This window comes from Antechinus flavipes, chromosome 2 (assembly GCF_016432865.1).
Source record: "Antechinus flavipes isolate AdamAnt ecotype Samford, QLD, Australia chromosome 2, AdamAnt_v2, whole genome shotgun sequence".
NCBI lineage: Eukaryota > Metazoa > Chordata > Mammalia > Dasyuromorphia > Dasyuridae > Antechinus > Antechinus flavipes.
The window spans coordinates 384803849-384819756 of NC_067399.1; the positions used below are offsets into that span (position 1 = coordinate 384803849).

The window sequence follows — 15908 nt, forward strand, 5'->3', positions numbered from 1 at the left end:
CATCCACAAAGATAGCATCAGCAATTTTGTCAGTGTTTTGCTGAAATCTAGGCAAACTATGTCTCAGTGTTTGAGTAATCCCTCAGTCTAGAAAATGTCAAAAAAGGAAATGAGGTTAACTAGTCATGACCTGTTATTGATGTCTCTGTTCTTGGTGATTATTGTTTTCTTTTTTTAAATATCCATTAACAAATTCTTAAATAGAAAGTCCCAGAATTTTGCCAAAAATCAGAAATTAAGTTTATTGTTTCATAATCATTAGATTATATTCTCTTGGATTTCTTTCTCCTCAGACTTTGGTAGTTTTGTGTAATCCAATCCTTTCTTATAGTTCTGAGTATTCTTACCCTCTTGCTCATCTTAAACACTTACTCCAGGTTCTACAGATGCCATGACTCAGCAGCCCCAGGATGAGTTTGATAGCAGTGTAGAGAGTGCCCAAGAGTGGATGAAGGCTGTTCAGGAGCGACTACAGGTTAATGACAACACTCAAGGCCCTCGAGCTGCCCTAGAAGCCAGACTAAGAGAAACAGAGGTATGTTGAGACTTGGGTTCCTATCTAAGACATCACAAACAGCTCCTTAACACAATAATTATGGCTTGGGGGTGATTAAGAAACAAAAAAGCTTGGTTCTAATCCTGGTTCTGCCACTAATTTACTCTGTAATATAGGAGAAGTCACTTCTCTCTAGGTCTCAATTTCTTCACCTGTAAAATGAATAAATTGAGCAAGATAATCTACAATATATCTCCTAGATGTATTGATCTCTGTGATAAAAAATTGTAGCTCAACAGTGGTTCTGTTTAGGAAATGGAATTATCATCTTCTTGATAGACTGATAGTCTCTTTCAATGATAACATGGTAATAAAACAAATCATAAATTCAGTCCATCGGAGTTAGGGAACTGTGATTAGGGAATAGGATTTAAGTGAATCAAAAGTCTTTGAATTAAAAATTCCTATATATATTATATGTTGGTTGCCAGTTTTCACAGGCATATGATAGAATAAATTATACTTAACAAAGGAATTCTAAGAAAGAATATATAATAGTATCTTTCTTTGATGATTCAGAACATACTCTGGCATTATGATGATATTCTATGGAATGAATACTTATTGTTGTAATTAATTTGGATGAGGAAGAAAGCATAGGCTTAGAGAATCATAGATTGTTAGAAGTGTAAGAGACTTTTGGAATCATTAAGTTCAACCAAATCATTCTACAGATGAGGAAAAGGCTCAGTAACAGAAAGGCTTTCCTTAGTCCAGTTAGGGGATGTTGTATTTACGGTGTTGAATCTGGAGTCAATCCTGCCTCAGATACTTACTAGTTATGTGACCTTTGGTAAATTATTTATTCTCAGTTTCCTAAAAAATATAATATGAAAATAGTAGCAGCACCTACTTTAGGGTTGTTGAATGGATCAAATAAGATAATATTTGGGAAATACTTAACACAAGTGGATCAAAAAATACAATATTTCGAAAATGTTTAGCACAAGTACATAGTAAGTGCCATATATATGCTTATCCCTTCTCAAGATCACACAGCAAGTCAGGGACTCAAACCCAAGTCTGCTTGTTACAGAGCTGTGCTACAGCCAGCTAATATCAATTGATTTTTAGATTTTCATTGTGAGCATTTAAATTAGCAAATGCTACAAATCCTGGATTGATTCATTATTTTTTTTAATTGGTAGATCTAGCAAAAATAAAGAAAATGTTAATAAGTAATGCAGATTAAACTAAATAAAAATGTGTATATATATATATATATATATATATATTTTTTTTTTTTTTCCCCCTCGAGAGATAATTGTTAAATTTTTATTGCTATACCACTGGCTGATTCTCAGTCTATTGTTCTATATTTATTACATCTGAAGCATTGCTATACAATGAAACCATTGAATGGAAAAACATCACATTCCTTGGAAACCCTGTATCATTCTCCTGAATGCTCTGGAAACAGTATTCCCTTGGTAGTGGTAGATTTAGGTAGCCTAGTGGAATAGTGGATAGAGAGCTGGACCTCTAATTAGAAAGACCTGAGTTCAAATCTTCTTTCAAATATCTACTAGCTATGAAGCCCTGAGCAAGTCAGTTAACTTGTCTCTGTCTCAGTTTCTTCCTATATGAAATAAAGACAATAACAGCATTTATCTCCTAAAGGTTGTGGTGAGGATCAAATGAAATATTTATAAAGCACTTTGCAAACTTGTTAAATTCTCTATTAGCTATTATTAGTTATTATTATTTGGTTCAATTTAACAAACATTAATTAAATGTCTATTACATTAAAATACTGTGATTATTATGCTGGCTATGTAAGTGATAATGTTGTAGGCCTAGAGTTCAGGTTCTCTCACTTCAGTGCTCTTTCCTTTATATCATGCTGTATCATCCAAAAATGTTACAAACAGAATGAAAGATAGAATTGGAATTTATTAAGGAAAGAAGCCCCAATTCATCTGACTGTGGAATAGTCTATTGTGCTCCCTGTTTGTCTCGTTCTCAATAATTTTGTATCCTATAGTCTAACTTCAAGAAACTCTATGTGTCCTTTCCCTCTTAATTTAAGTTTATTAGCCTAATAGAGCTCACACATTTTTGGATGAATGCGGTGAGTACAATGGAATAAGTTTTCTAGCATCTGGCAGATTTTCATACATTGTCACATACATTGCTAGACTGGGGAAAGAAAAATGCTGGTTAAAAAAGGAGTCCTGGAGCAAAACTTGCAAAATTTATATAGTTATATACTCCTCATTTTGAAATTAAAAAATGGGTGTAGGGGGTCTATCAAATGGCATATCCATTTAGCCAAAGACCACAAGATCATGTTTTTGTTTATTTTTTTAATCTTCACAGTTATCGTTGTTTTATTTGTTTTGTTTTCTTTCCCTTTTTATGAGGATCATATTTAATTAGGAGTTCATGCTTTGGACATCAGGAAAAAAGACTGGTATTCTAAGTCTATGGTTTTTAAAATTAGATTTTAAATTATTTGCTAGAAACTCACTATTTACCAATATAACTAATTAAATATGCTTCGAAATTATTTATAGTTGAGTAAAATAATTCCTTATGTATATTAGTGATTTCTGTAGTCTAATGATCTTTTCAAATCAGGCTTATGTTTTGAGGAAACAGACGTTTTTCAAAAGTTCTAGGCTAGAATTGTTTTAATTTTAACTTTTAAAATGTTTTATTGGTCTTCTTATTTTCTCCATATTGGTCAATGCCCACAAATTCTTTCTTTGCCTTCTAAGTAGAACATCCACTCTATAATAAATATGTTTGATCAATCAAACAGATCAAGAGATAAATCAAGATATATCTTGTCTGTCACCTAAGAGTTAGGAGATACTTCAGTTGCTTCAGAAAAAGCGCTGACATTTTTCAAAGCTTCTCTTCACATTCCTGGGGTCATACAATTGTTTTGATTCTACTCACTTCACTCTGTATGTATATATGTGCACACATATATACATATTTATATATTTTTATATACATATATACTTTAAATATATTCATATATACTTTTGTGAAAGTATATAATGCATGTATATAATCAGATACATACATACATATATATCTGTATATATACACACATATATTTATATGTTTTTATATATGACCCAAAGACTATAATATGAGAGAAAATCTTTCTTATAAAGCAATTTCTAGTAAGATCAGGCGGAACAAAGGCATGAAGAGATTCTTATTAAGATGCTTCCATCTTCCCAAAGACACCAGTTTCTGGGATAAGAATGCATTATTTGACAAAAATTGCTGGGAAAATTGGAAATCAGTATGGCAGAAACTAGGCATTGACCCACACTTAACACCGTACATCAAGATAAGGTCAAATTGGGTTTATGACCTAGGCATAAAGAATGAGATTATAAATAAATTGGAAGAGCATAGGATAGTTTACCTGTCAGACCTGTGGAAGAGGGAGGAATTTATGACCAAAGAAGAACTAGAGATCACTATTGACCACAACATAAAAAATTTTGATTATATCAAATTGAAAAGTTTTTGTACAAACAAAACAAATGCAAACAAGATTAGAAGGGAAACAATAAACTGGGAAAACATTTTTACAATCAAAGGTTCTGATAAAGGCCTCATTTCCAAAATATATAGAGAACTGACCCTAATCTATAAGAAATCAAACCATTCTCCAATTGATAAATGGTCAAAGGATATGAACAGACAATTCTCAGACGAAGAAATTGAAACTATTTATAGACATATGAAAATATGCTCCAAATCATTATTAATCAGAGAAATGCAAATTAAGACAACTCTGAGATACCACTACACACCTGTCAGATTGGCTAGAATGACAGGGAAAGATAATGGGGAATGTTGGAGGCGATGTGGGAAAACAGGGACACTGATACATTGTTGGTGGAATTGTGAACACATCCAGCCATTCTGGAGAGCAATTTGGAACTATGCTCAAAAAGTTATCAAGCTGTGCATACCCTTTGATCCAGCAGTGTTTCTACTGGGCTTATACCCCAAAGAGATACTAAAGAAAGGAAAGGGACCTGTATGTGCCAAAATGTTTGTGGCAGCTCTGTTTGTAGTGGCTAGAAGCTGGAAAATGAAAGGATGTCCATCAATTGGAGAATGGTTGAGTAAATTGTGGTATATGAACGCTATGGAATATTATTGTTCTGTAAGGAACGACCAGCAGGATGAATACAGAGAGGACTGGAGAGACTTACATGAACTGATGCTGAGTGAAATGAGCAGAACCAGGAGATCATTATATACCTCAACAACGATACTGTTTGAGGATGTATTCTGATGGAAGTGGACCTCTTTGATAAAGAGAGCCTTAATTGATCAAAGATGGACAGAAGCAGCTACACCCAGAGAAAGAACACTGGAAATGAATATAAACTGCTTGCATTTATGTTTTTCCTCCCGGGTTATTTATACCTTCTGAATTCAATTCTCCCTGTGCAACAAGAAAATTGTTTGGTTCTGCACACATATATTGTATCTAGGATATACTGCAACCCATTGAACATGTAAAAGACTCTTGCCATCTGGGGGGAAGGGGTGGAGGGAGGGAGGGGAAAAATTGGAACAGAAATGAATGCAAGGGATAATGCTGTAAAAAATTACCCTGGAATGCGTTCTATCAATAAAAAATTATTTAAAAAAAAAAAAAAGATGCTTCCATCTTAAGGGGAAAAAAAAGTGCTGTTTTGTAAAGCTGTTTACACCAGACCAAAGAAAATAAGCTTTTTTTTTTTTTTAGCTTAATTAATTAGCATAAGAGAAGGGAAGTAAATTCCTGGAACCATTCAAAATGCTTAACTTTTCTTTTGCAATAGAGGAAGGGTTGTAATAAAAGAGACTTTGTGTAAATATGAATGAAGCTTCACTCAAAAGACAAAAAAAATGTAATATAAGATAATATAGGAATATTGGACAAAACAGAGTCGATTATGTTTTCCCATAAATCCACTTTCAACACCATGAATTGGGACCTAGAATATATAATATTATAAAATCTTAGGTGCCATTTAGTCTAGTTTAATTTGCCAAAAGTATGAATTTGTTCTAGAATATTCCCAATAAGTCGTTAATCAGCTTTTAGTAAATGCCTCTAGAAATGGGAAACTTATATTTTTGTACCTGCCCATTATATTTTCAGGTGGTTTTAATTTCTGGGCAATTCTTTCTTATATTGATTATATTGAAAATGTTTGCGTTTTCTTTTACAGTAGAAGAAGGGTTGTAATGAAAGAGACTGTGTATTTGGCAAAGAAGCTTCATTCAGAAAGAAAAAAAATGTATTATAACATAAATATAGGGAAAAATAGAGTCAGTTATGTTTTCCCATAAATCTACTTTCATCTTGAATTGGGACCTAGATATAGAATAATACAAAATCTCAGGTGCCATCTAGTTTAGTCTAATCTGCCAAAAGCATGAATTTGTTCTATAATATTCCCAATAAGTGGTTAATCAGCTTTTAGTAAATGGGAAACTTATAATTATGTGCCTGCCTATTAAATTTTTAAAAGTTCTTTCTTGATATCAATTATTTAGATTATAATAGTAGCTCAGAAAGTCATTCCTTAACAAAATCTTTTCATAAATTATTTTCCTTGATCTTCAAGATTATATAATAAGGTTGTCAGTACAAAAATTATCTTTATTCTATGGATGAGAAAATTGATGGTTACAATTAAAGAGATCAAATCATTTGTCCAAGGCAGCAGAGTGTAGAGTTTGGCATCAGAAGATCTGGATTCATATATTAGCTATGAAACTTATTTCTTTAGACAAGGCCATTCAAAGCCTGAGTGTCCTGAATCAAAAATTTAGAACTGGAAAGGATGTTAGTGGTCATCCGGTCCAAACCTAGTATTTTATAGATGAGAAAACCATATACACAGAGAAAGCAAAAGCAGAATTATCCATCACAAGTTCCATCACATTATTCCATTCACAAATCTATTGGAATTGTGGGGCAGTATTTTTGACAGCAATTAGTATCATTAAAGAATTGGAAACCATTTCAGTTAAAGAAACTAGGGATTCTTAATTGGAAGAATAGATTTATGGGTAGTTTACCAGGGGTGTATTGGTAAATAATAGGCTCTCTGGAAAAAAATAATGTACTACAAGATACACTTTTAAGTTTAATCTACATTATTAATACTTTCTTAAGTCTAGAAATCAAAACAATAAATCAAGCTGTGATTTGTAACAGTCGCTGACTTCTGGGATATAAATGCTCACACTGCAAATTTTTTAATTGACTCTTCTGAGCTATGCAAGCTGGCCTTAGTACATCCCTACATCTAACTGTCTTCAAATATCTGAAAGGCATATACAGAAAAGGAATTAAGATTTGTTATACTTGCCTTGAGAAGGCAGAACTAAGAGCAATAAGTAGAAGTTAGGGTAAAGACAGATTTTGATTCATTCCTATGAAGATTCTCTCCTGGCCCTAAATGGAAAGTGTTACCTCAAGGTAAGGAATTCCCCCACCATGAAAGTATTAATGCACAGACTGAGTGAACATTCACAATATTTCCTAAATAGTATCCCTACATTGTTTATTGACTGGATGATTACTGATATATATCCCTTCCAACTCTGAGATTCTAGGACTGATTTTTGCCATCCCTTATAGCCATTCAGTTTCTGTATATTCCTAAAGGTTCAAGGGATATGTCTTCAAAGCTCTTATTACAACTTTTGAAGTTCCCCTGAAGTCTAAAGTCAAGTTCCCCTCCTTTTCAGTATTTTTTTGGGGAAGCGGGGGAGTAGAATCTCCTGCTTCAAGCTGGATGTCTGAGTCTCAACTTGCTCCCTCATTGGATGGTTTAAATATAAGCATCCTTGCCCATACATACTATGTATATATCATTTTCCAAGTGATTCCTTGCCAGTTGGCTCCATACTTCCCCATGACATTTCGTGCTAATTTACTAGTTTAAAAAAACTACACGGGCAAAGAGAATAGTTTTTGGCGCTGGGAAAAAAGAGTAGAATTCACTCCTTAGAAAATGAATTTCTGGTTAATCTGGTTCTTTAATGACTATTTTTCTGAGTTTTGAGAAAAAAATAAACCAACAAGAAATCTAAAGTTAAGATGCAGAATTTTTATTTTCTTCTCTGGATCACATTTTTATTAGTATCCTTCCCTTTCCTTCTTTGCATAAACAAAGTAACACATTATTCTCTCCTTCAGGGAAGAATACTTATAAGGAAAGTGAATATAGTGCCCCAGAGTTCTACAGATTTTTATTATTTAGTCCTACAGGCACTTTCATAACTCATTAAGACTTAGGAGATCTGAGAACCCTTTGAAGAAAGTAAGTCTGAAAATCAGCCTTCTAGCAAGGGTGTGTTGATGAAGGGGTGTGCCATCTGTGCTTGTACTAGGAATAGGTAGGTGTGTTTAATTTCTTCTTTGTTTTACAACTTCAGACTTTTCTGTTTCCCAAACTGTTCTTTGAGTATAAATTAGGCTGCTGGGGAGGCTGCCAAAACATTCATTCACAAGCATTTATTAAACATGTGCTTTATATGAAGCTCTGAGCTAGACTCTAGAAAAAATACTAAGTTTAAACCACAAGATTTTAGGACGTAGAACTAAAGTGACCTTTGAGATAATTTAGTTTGATGCTCTCATTTTACAGAATTAGAAAAATTAAATGACTTGGACAAGATAAGATAGTATTCTTGTCTTCCTGGATATTGCAATCTAGTAGGAGGATAAAACATATACAGATAACTCTAATACACGTGCAATGTCTATTAGTTTAAAAATGTGTTATGTTTGATTCAGGAAGATAGTTTTTGCTTTCAGTGAAGGAGAGGAATATCAGGAAAGCAACAAGGAAACTATAGAACTTAGGATTGAATGGGATTTTGCATAATGCTGATATTCAAAAGTTTGGAACAGTCCAGAGTAATGTTTTAGGAATTCCCCACATGTCTTTTTCAAGCATTGTAACCCCCTTAACACAGAGAGATTTTCCTGTTTAGCTTTTCTCTTATGAGAACAATTCTAGAGGCTACCTTCTATAAAATCACTTTGAGATAACAGACCAAATAGTTTTATAGGGAAGGGACAAGAGAGGCTTTGTGGTAGCAATTTGGAATTGTTCTGTAAACCCATATGTTGCTGCATGTCAGGATTGTACATACCAAATATTTCAGTGGATTCATGGTCTTAATGATGTCTGGAGAGATTGGTTAAACTTTCTGGGCCTCATTTTGCTCATCTTCAAGTTGAGGATGATCCTTTCCATTGATATCAATTGCAACCCATTCTTGCTAAGTGTCTATGAGATTCTTATCCACAATATCCATACATTCTCTATAGAAGGTTTATCCAAAATATTGGAAGCTTTCCTCTAGAAGAGAGTAATCTTTTTAAAATCATAGATCCCTTTATCAATCTGATGAAGCTTTTAGTTCTTTTCTCAGAATAATATTTTTCAATGCATAAAATAAATTAATAGGATTTCAAAGGAAAACCAATTATGTTGAAATTTAGTTACCTTTTTAAAAAAAAATTCATAGATACCAGGTTGAGAATCTCTGCTTTAGGAGTCTCTAAAGTGTAGCATTTAGGCTACCAACATGCTGTCTCTAACGTTTACTTTTCAGTCTTTTTCTTATCATAAATTCTTTCTGTGATATCCTCTGGGACACTTCTTATGCATAATTAAAAATATACTGTGCATCCAATATAGGTTTTTCCATTGTTCTTTGGTTCACTTACAATTTAGATTCTTTGGACATTGTGTTGTCCCCAACAAGGAAATATATGGTATTGCCAAGGGAAAAGAGTATTAATTTTTATTTTTTACTCCAGGGAACAAGCTGGGATCATCAAAAGCACTTTTCATTTTTTGAATGGCATCTAACCTACTTTTTTCCTTCTTTTCAATTTTGTACCACAAAACCACAAAATTGTGGTTTAAGGTAATTAATGCAATATCTTCTACAGAGAAAAACATCTGGATGACCTTGCCAACTGTAGGGAATCTATTCTTTATTTGGACATCATATAGGACATCCTTCATGATAGTGGCAAACTCTGTAGGAACACATGTACCTCCCTGAAAGTTTATTTGATATTATTAATTTTAGGGTCACTGAATAGTTTTGATTATCTTAGAATTTCATATTAACGTATGCATGACTGACACTTTATTGGGGAAGAGTTTTTATATACTATATTTGGTTCTATGAACCAATTTATTTATTTATTTGCAATCAACAAACAAAATACAGGATCTTATATTCTTTATTCCTTATTGTCAGTTGTGCAAAAATGTGTTCTATTATAGAATATTGTTTATAAAACCTTATCTGTTCCCTTCATTCATTTTCATCAAATATAAATTAAAACAAATGATAATATATGTACAATGTTTTGCCAATCTCAGAACTTCATATTACATAATATGTGACATAAAGCTTTATATATTTTGTAAATATGTTATTTATTTCATTAAATAACAATTGCATGTAATTTCTTTAATTTTTATTTTTTAAAATTTTGAGTTCCAAATTCTGTCTCCCTTCCACTCCTTTAACCTCCTTGAGAAAGCAAGCAATTTGATATCAGTTATATATGTGAAGTCATGCAAAATATATTTCCATAGTAGGCATGTTGCAAAAGAAAATAGTCAAAAAAAAAAAAAAAAGAAAAAGAAAAAGAAAGTTTAAAAGTTAAATGATTGCTGTTCTTATTATGTTATTATCCTCTCTCTCATTCTTTCTCCATTTATATATATGGATTTTCATAAAGATTTTATAAAGATAAAAAAGTAGACATTAATTAGTAGTTATTTATTTTCTCTTGACTTCCTCTTTAAGATGTCTTTGTTGTTTCTAAGTTTTCCACTTTTTTTTCTTTGGGTGTCTTCTTCATAAGCTACCTTTCTGCAATATTTAAAGGATTGTGTAGCTTCAATCTGGTCTAACCACTATTCCTGAATTTGCCTTCTTTAGTGCTAGCTAAAATTTATTGGGAACTAAAGTATATGTATATTTGTATGTATTACATGTGCTGTCGCTGTTGTTCAGTCTTTGCAGTTGTATCTAACTTTTTGTGATCCCATTTGAGTGTTTTGGGTTTTTTTGGCAGAGATATTGGAGTGATTTGCCATTTTCTTCTCCAACTCATTTTATAGATGTACAAACTGAGTGAGGTAAAGCAGATTAAACAGATAGTAAGTGAATGAGGCTTGATTGAACTCAGAAGCCTTTCATACTTTAGGTCTGACACTTTATCTACTGTACCACCTCGCTGTCCATTATATACAGAACCATTATATTATAGGTACAGACAGCCACATATCATCTATACCTATATGTTATACCTGGCACTCAAATGGATCTGTGATCTTATCAAAGTGAATATTTATACCAAAAAACATCATAACCTATCCATTGATGTTCACTTTATGCCATTCTTGTTCATGTCCTTAAATCTGTCAAGAGAGTCCATTGAATATATTAAGTACCTTCTTTAGTTTTTCTTAAAATCACAAGGATACTAGTAAAACACACAAATAGACCACAGATATTTCTTGCTCTCATTACTTGACTGACCTATTATCTCATGTGGTACAGAAGAAAAACAAATGGTAGCAAAGAAGAATGAATTAGGAGGAGGAATCTTAGGAAAATGGCAGGATAAGATATATCCTAGAATATCTGCCCCTTACCACACAACAATTATATAAGTTAAAAGCTCCCCTAATTCAGAAATCTCAGAAGTAATAGAAAGAGGAAAGGTTAAAAAAGAAAAAAAAGAACTTGTCACAAAATAATTTTTACACCCACCCCTCAAAAAAATGATTGCCAATGAACTCATTAGTTCTTGACTCCAAGTACTACCACTGTCTCTGTTCCTCTTGACAATCCCTTGTCAATAGCAAAATTGCAAACTATAAATGACTACTTGAAGCTATACTCCAAATAACTAGTCAAGAAATTCAAATTAAAGACCATTCAAATTGTAAAAGTGGACAAAAAATGGAAGCAGTTATTGCTGGAAGAACTATGGGAAGGCAGGCATAAAAATGTACTATTGTTGAAGCTGTGAAGTAGTCCAATTTAGCATCATTCAACATAAAGGTCTTAATTGCCAATGCTTTTTAACCTAGTAATCACATTGTTGGGCATAAACCAAAAGGAAATGAGAAAGGAACAAAGGTCCAATATATGTAAAAATATTATAGTATTAGTCTTGATGGTATCAAAGATTGAAAAACAGAAAGGGCATACATTGGAAATTATCTGAAAAAAATTATGTTTTAGAATATTATAATGCAATAAGAAATGACAAATAAGAGGAATTCAGGAAAATATTGGAAGATTCATATAACTAATGCAAAAAGATTAAGTAAAACCAAGGTAGTATTATATACAATGACTATAATAATGTGAGTGAAAAGATTACCAAAAAGGAGTTGAACTCTGTAATTAAAAAACTCAAAATGATCCCCAAATCAGCTAATACAATCTATCTTGCTCCTTACCACTGAGAGGTGGGAGATTACATAATGTGTCCATGAGGTCACTGTAGAGGATGTTTTTTTCCTTAATTGATTTGTTTTATCACAAGGGAGAGTTTAAATATGGTGGGGATTGTTGAAATGATTGATGTAAAGACAAAGGATCAATAAAATTTTTTAACAAATTAAAAAAAAAAGATTGAGTTATTGTATACCTACCCAGAGGGTTATTGTGAGAAAAAAGCTTAACAAACTAAAATATTGTGGAAATATGAATATTTGTCATTTTGCTTTTGTTAGCGAATATGTCACCTAGAACCAGAGGGGCAAATGAAGATGGACCTAGTCCTGAAGTCAGCAGACACTCTCCTTAGCTGTTGCAGTGAAGAACAGAAGCACAACATCCTGACTAAGCTGAAGGACATCAAAGCCCAGTGGGAAGAAACAGTTATCTACATTACTCACTGTCACAGGTAGACAATTACTGGAAACCTGGGTAGGAAAAAATCCTAAGGGTTAGACCTATTGCTATGTGAAAGCTATCATAAGTATTTGAGGGAGGATCATAGAATGTCAGAACTAGAAGGGTCCTTGGAATCATATCTCTATACGACCTCATAGCCAAAAGGCACCTTACGGGTTCTCCTGTCCAATCCCTCTTTTTCATTTATAGAAAAGAGAAGATGAAGCCCCCAAAGAGCACACATTTTGCCTAAATAGCAGACCTTCATGAGTCCCAAATTTATGATTCCAAATTCAATACCCTTCCCACTGTACCATAGTTGCTTTATTGTAGAAATCCATCTTTTTCCTAATCTTATGAAAAAGAATGGCCCTATTGGAGCTTATTAGGAACAGGATGTTCTTTCATGATCTCTTGTAGAGGACTACAGATATTGGGGAACTCTGAGAAAAGTATACTTGAAGCAGGGTGTTTACTCAGTATGATTGATGAGATGATGGTTCTTTAGTTCACATATACTTAGTATAGTGATGTAATGGTTCTATAGTTGGCACATGTTCAGTGTGTTGTAGTGATGTAATTGTACTAAGGTATTTAAGTGCTGAGAGGACTTGAAATAAGCAGACTCGAAAGAGACTCAAGTGAGAATGTGCAAGAGCTCAGACTCCAGACTCCAAACTCTATCCCCGACCATCCTCATGGTGACTCTCCTGCTAAGACCAAGGCCCATCCAGAGATCCTCAAGAAAGCTAGCAAGGACATTACAATCTCTAGTCCCTCCTAACTTGATTCATAATAATTGCAATAATAGCATTTAATCCCAAACAAGCACTGGAAATCTGTTGTGCCTTTGGTAACTATATAAAAAGGTAATGTTTTTCAATACAAGATATATTTGTTATACTATCCTTTTAGCCCCACCATAAGCCTGTTATGTTGTATTTAGTGAGTTATAAATTTATATCAAATTTATGAGATTTTTATTTTTAAAAAATTACTATTGATAGTACTTTATATTACATATGTATATGTGTGTATGTGTATATACAGATGCATATGTGTGTATTTATACATCTCTCTATATATAATATATATACCCATACAGAAATAGATATATATATATATTTCTTTCTATAAACTTCCAAATGTTTTCATTACCTTGTAATCTAACTCCCATAAAAAGAAAACAGATATGTTCTCCTTTACAAATTAGAGTATTGAGATATCTTATCCCAGGTTACTCTGGGACCAAGATTTAGATTTCCTATCTTTCTGTCTAAGTGAGACAAGTAGATAGACCACTAAATCTGAAATCTGGAAGACCTGAGTCAAATGTGACTTCAGATATTAATTCTAGGAACCTGAGAAGATCACTTAATTTTTCTCTGCTTTAGTTTCCTAATCTGGAAAATGGAGATAACAATAGCACTCAACTCCCAGGTATATTGTGTAGATAAAATAAGCACTTTATCAAATTTAAACTACTATACTTTATTACATATTATGATTAAAATCATAATTACCATCATTTTTGGAAATAATAGCAATGAAAGCCTTTGGGAAAGTAAAAATATGTAAACTTAAGGCTGGATACCATATTTTAGAAGGGTCAATGACAAACTAGAGCATCTCCACAGTAGAAGGATCAGGACTGGAGGAGGAAAAGATTAGGAACTATGTCATGTGAGGATTAGCTAAAGGAACTAGGTAGAGTTAGCCTGGAAATAGAATATTTAGCAAGAGTATGGTAAACTGTGTTCAAATAGCCAAAGGGTTGTCATAGGGAATAGATATTAGCTTTAGTATACCAAAGTTGCTAGGAGTTAGATTTTAGACTAGTATCAGAAGGAACTTCTGTTAAAAAATAGGCTACCTGGAGAAGTATGACCTCACTATTATTAGAGGTTTTAAACATAGGAAAGATCACCACATAGAAAGATATTATAGATTGCTTAACAATATGATCAAAATAACATTTATTAAGTATCCAGTGCCAAATACTATTCTATGTATTAGACAAAAACAAAGTTTATCCCCTGCTTTGTGAGATTTACAGTATAGTAGGTAAATATGATACACAAATATAGTTCAAAATAATATTTGATAAATGCATCAGAGAGGAGCAAAATGATCCAAGAAAAATGTTGTGTGAGGTCCAAGAAAGGATAGATTCTTACTAATATGGGAGATTAGGGAAGGTTTTGTGGAGGAGGTATCATTTGAGCTAGGCTTTAACAGATTAACAGGAATTCAATAGACAATGTGGTAGAACTGGCAGATGGAGTAGGGAGGAAAGACTATTTCTAGCACATAAAAGAGCCTAGGTGAAGACAGACATGAGAAAGTTAAGATGTATATAAGTGAGCTATCCTTGGAGAAGGAAAGGGATTTTAGAATGTTAATAGCTTTGAAAGCCAGGTAAAGTTTTTTTTTTTTGTTTGTTTTATTTTGTTTTGTTTAACTTTTTTTTGGTAAATGATAGGGAATTATTAAGATTTTTCATGGAACAGTGGCTCTTCATGCCAAAGCTAGCTGGAAGCATGTGAAGGATGATCTAAAAAAGAAATGGAGGCCAGAAGGCTTCAGAAACTATTACAATAGTCTAGGAGGGGAGAGGGTGAAGGGGGAAGAATTTTTTAAAAGGGAGGGGAAGATGAAGGGAACAGTTACAACATAAGATTGGGAACATATGAGTGCTATGTTTAGATTCCATACCTTATTTCTGAATTTCAAGGAAAAACAAAAATGATTTTTGGATTATCCTTTGCTTTCTGTTACTTTGTCCTTTAGTTCCTTCCATTAATGTGGATAATTGAGATACCTTGAATTTCCTGTTTTCAGAGCAAGTAATATGGAAACATTTCACTCTTGTTTTCATTTTTTCCTCACAATTAGCATAGTATAATGAAGATTGTTAGACTGGGAATCAAAAGACAGGGCTTCAAATATAAGTTTTTTGGGCAAGTCATTTGCATGTAAAGTCAAATTTTTATGAGACTGAGTTTCCTTATCTACCAAATGGAGATCACAACACTTACATTACCTATGTCAAAAGTATTATGAGGAAAACGCTTTGTAAACCAGAATGTTGTAAAGCTCAAATGAGATAATGGATGCAGTTCTTGCATCAAACCTTGCAAACCTTAAAGCACCATATAAATATCAGTTGTTATTATTATTATCATTAATTTAATAGTTCATAGTCTTCAGTCTTCATAGATCTTCAATCTAGTGGTGACTTGATTCTCTAACCCTTCTACTATGTTTGTGCTGAGCTCAATTAGTGTTTACAGAAGAATACAAGGGTGTGCTGATAAATGTTTCACAACTAGGTTCTCTGACCGGGGGAGAGGAGTTTACTTTTTGCATATTATTAACACTATAAAAAATATAAACAAATATAAACAATCAACAA

General features: G+C 32.9%; 1 protein-coding gene across 1 annotated transcript in view; it reads left to right on the forward strand.

Moving 5' to 3' along the window:
* Positions 1–15908, forward strand: part of SYNE3 (spectrin repeat containing nuclear envelope family member 3) — a 206549-nt gene that overhangs the window by 77663 nt on the left and 112978 nt on the right. Inside the window, exons 6-7 of the mRNA XM_051978431.1 lie at positions 378–535; positions 12331–12503. Of these exons, the coding sequence (XP_051834391.1) occupies positions 392–535; positions 12331–12503 (317 nt within the window). The 5' untranslated portion in view covers positions 378–391. The remainder of the gene's footprint in view (positions 1–377; positions 536–12330; positions 12504–15908) is intronic.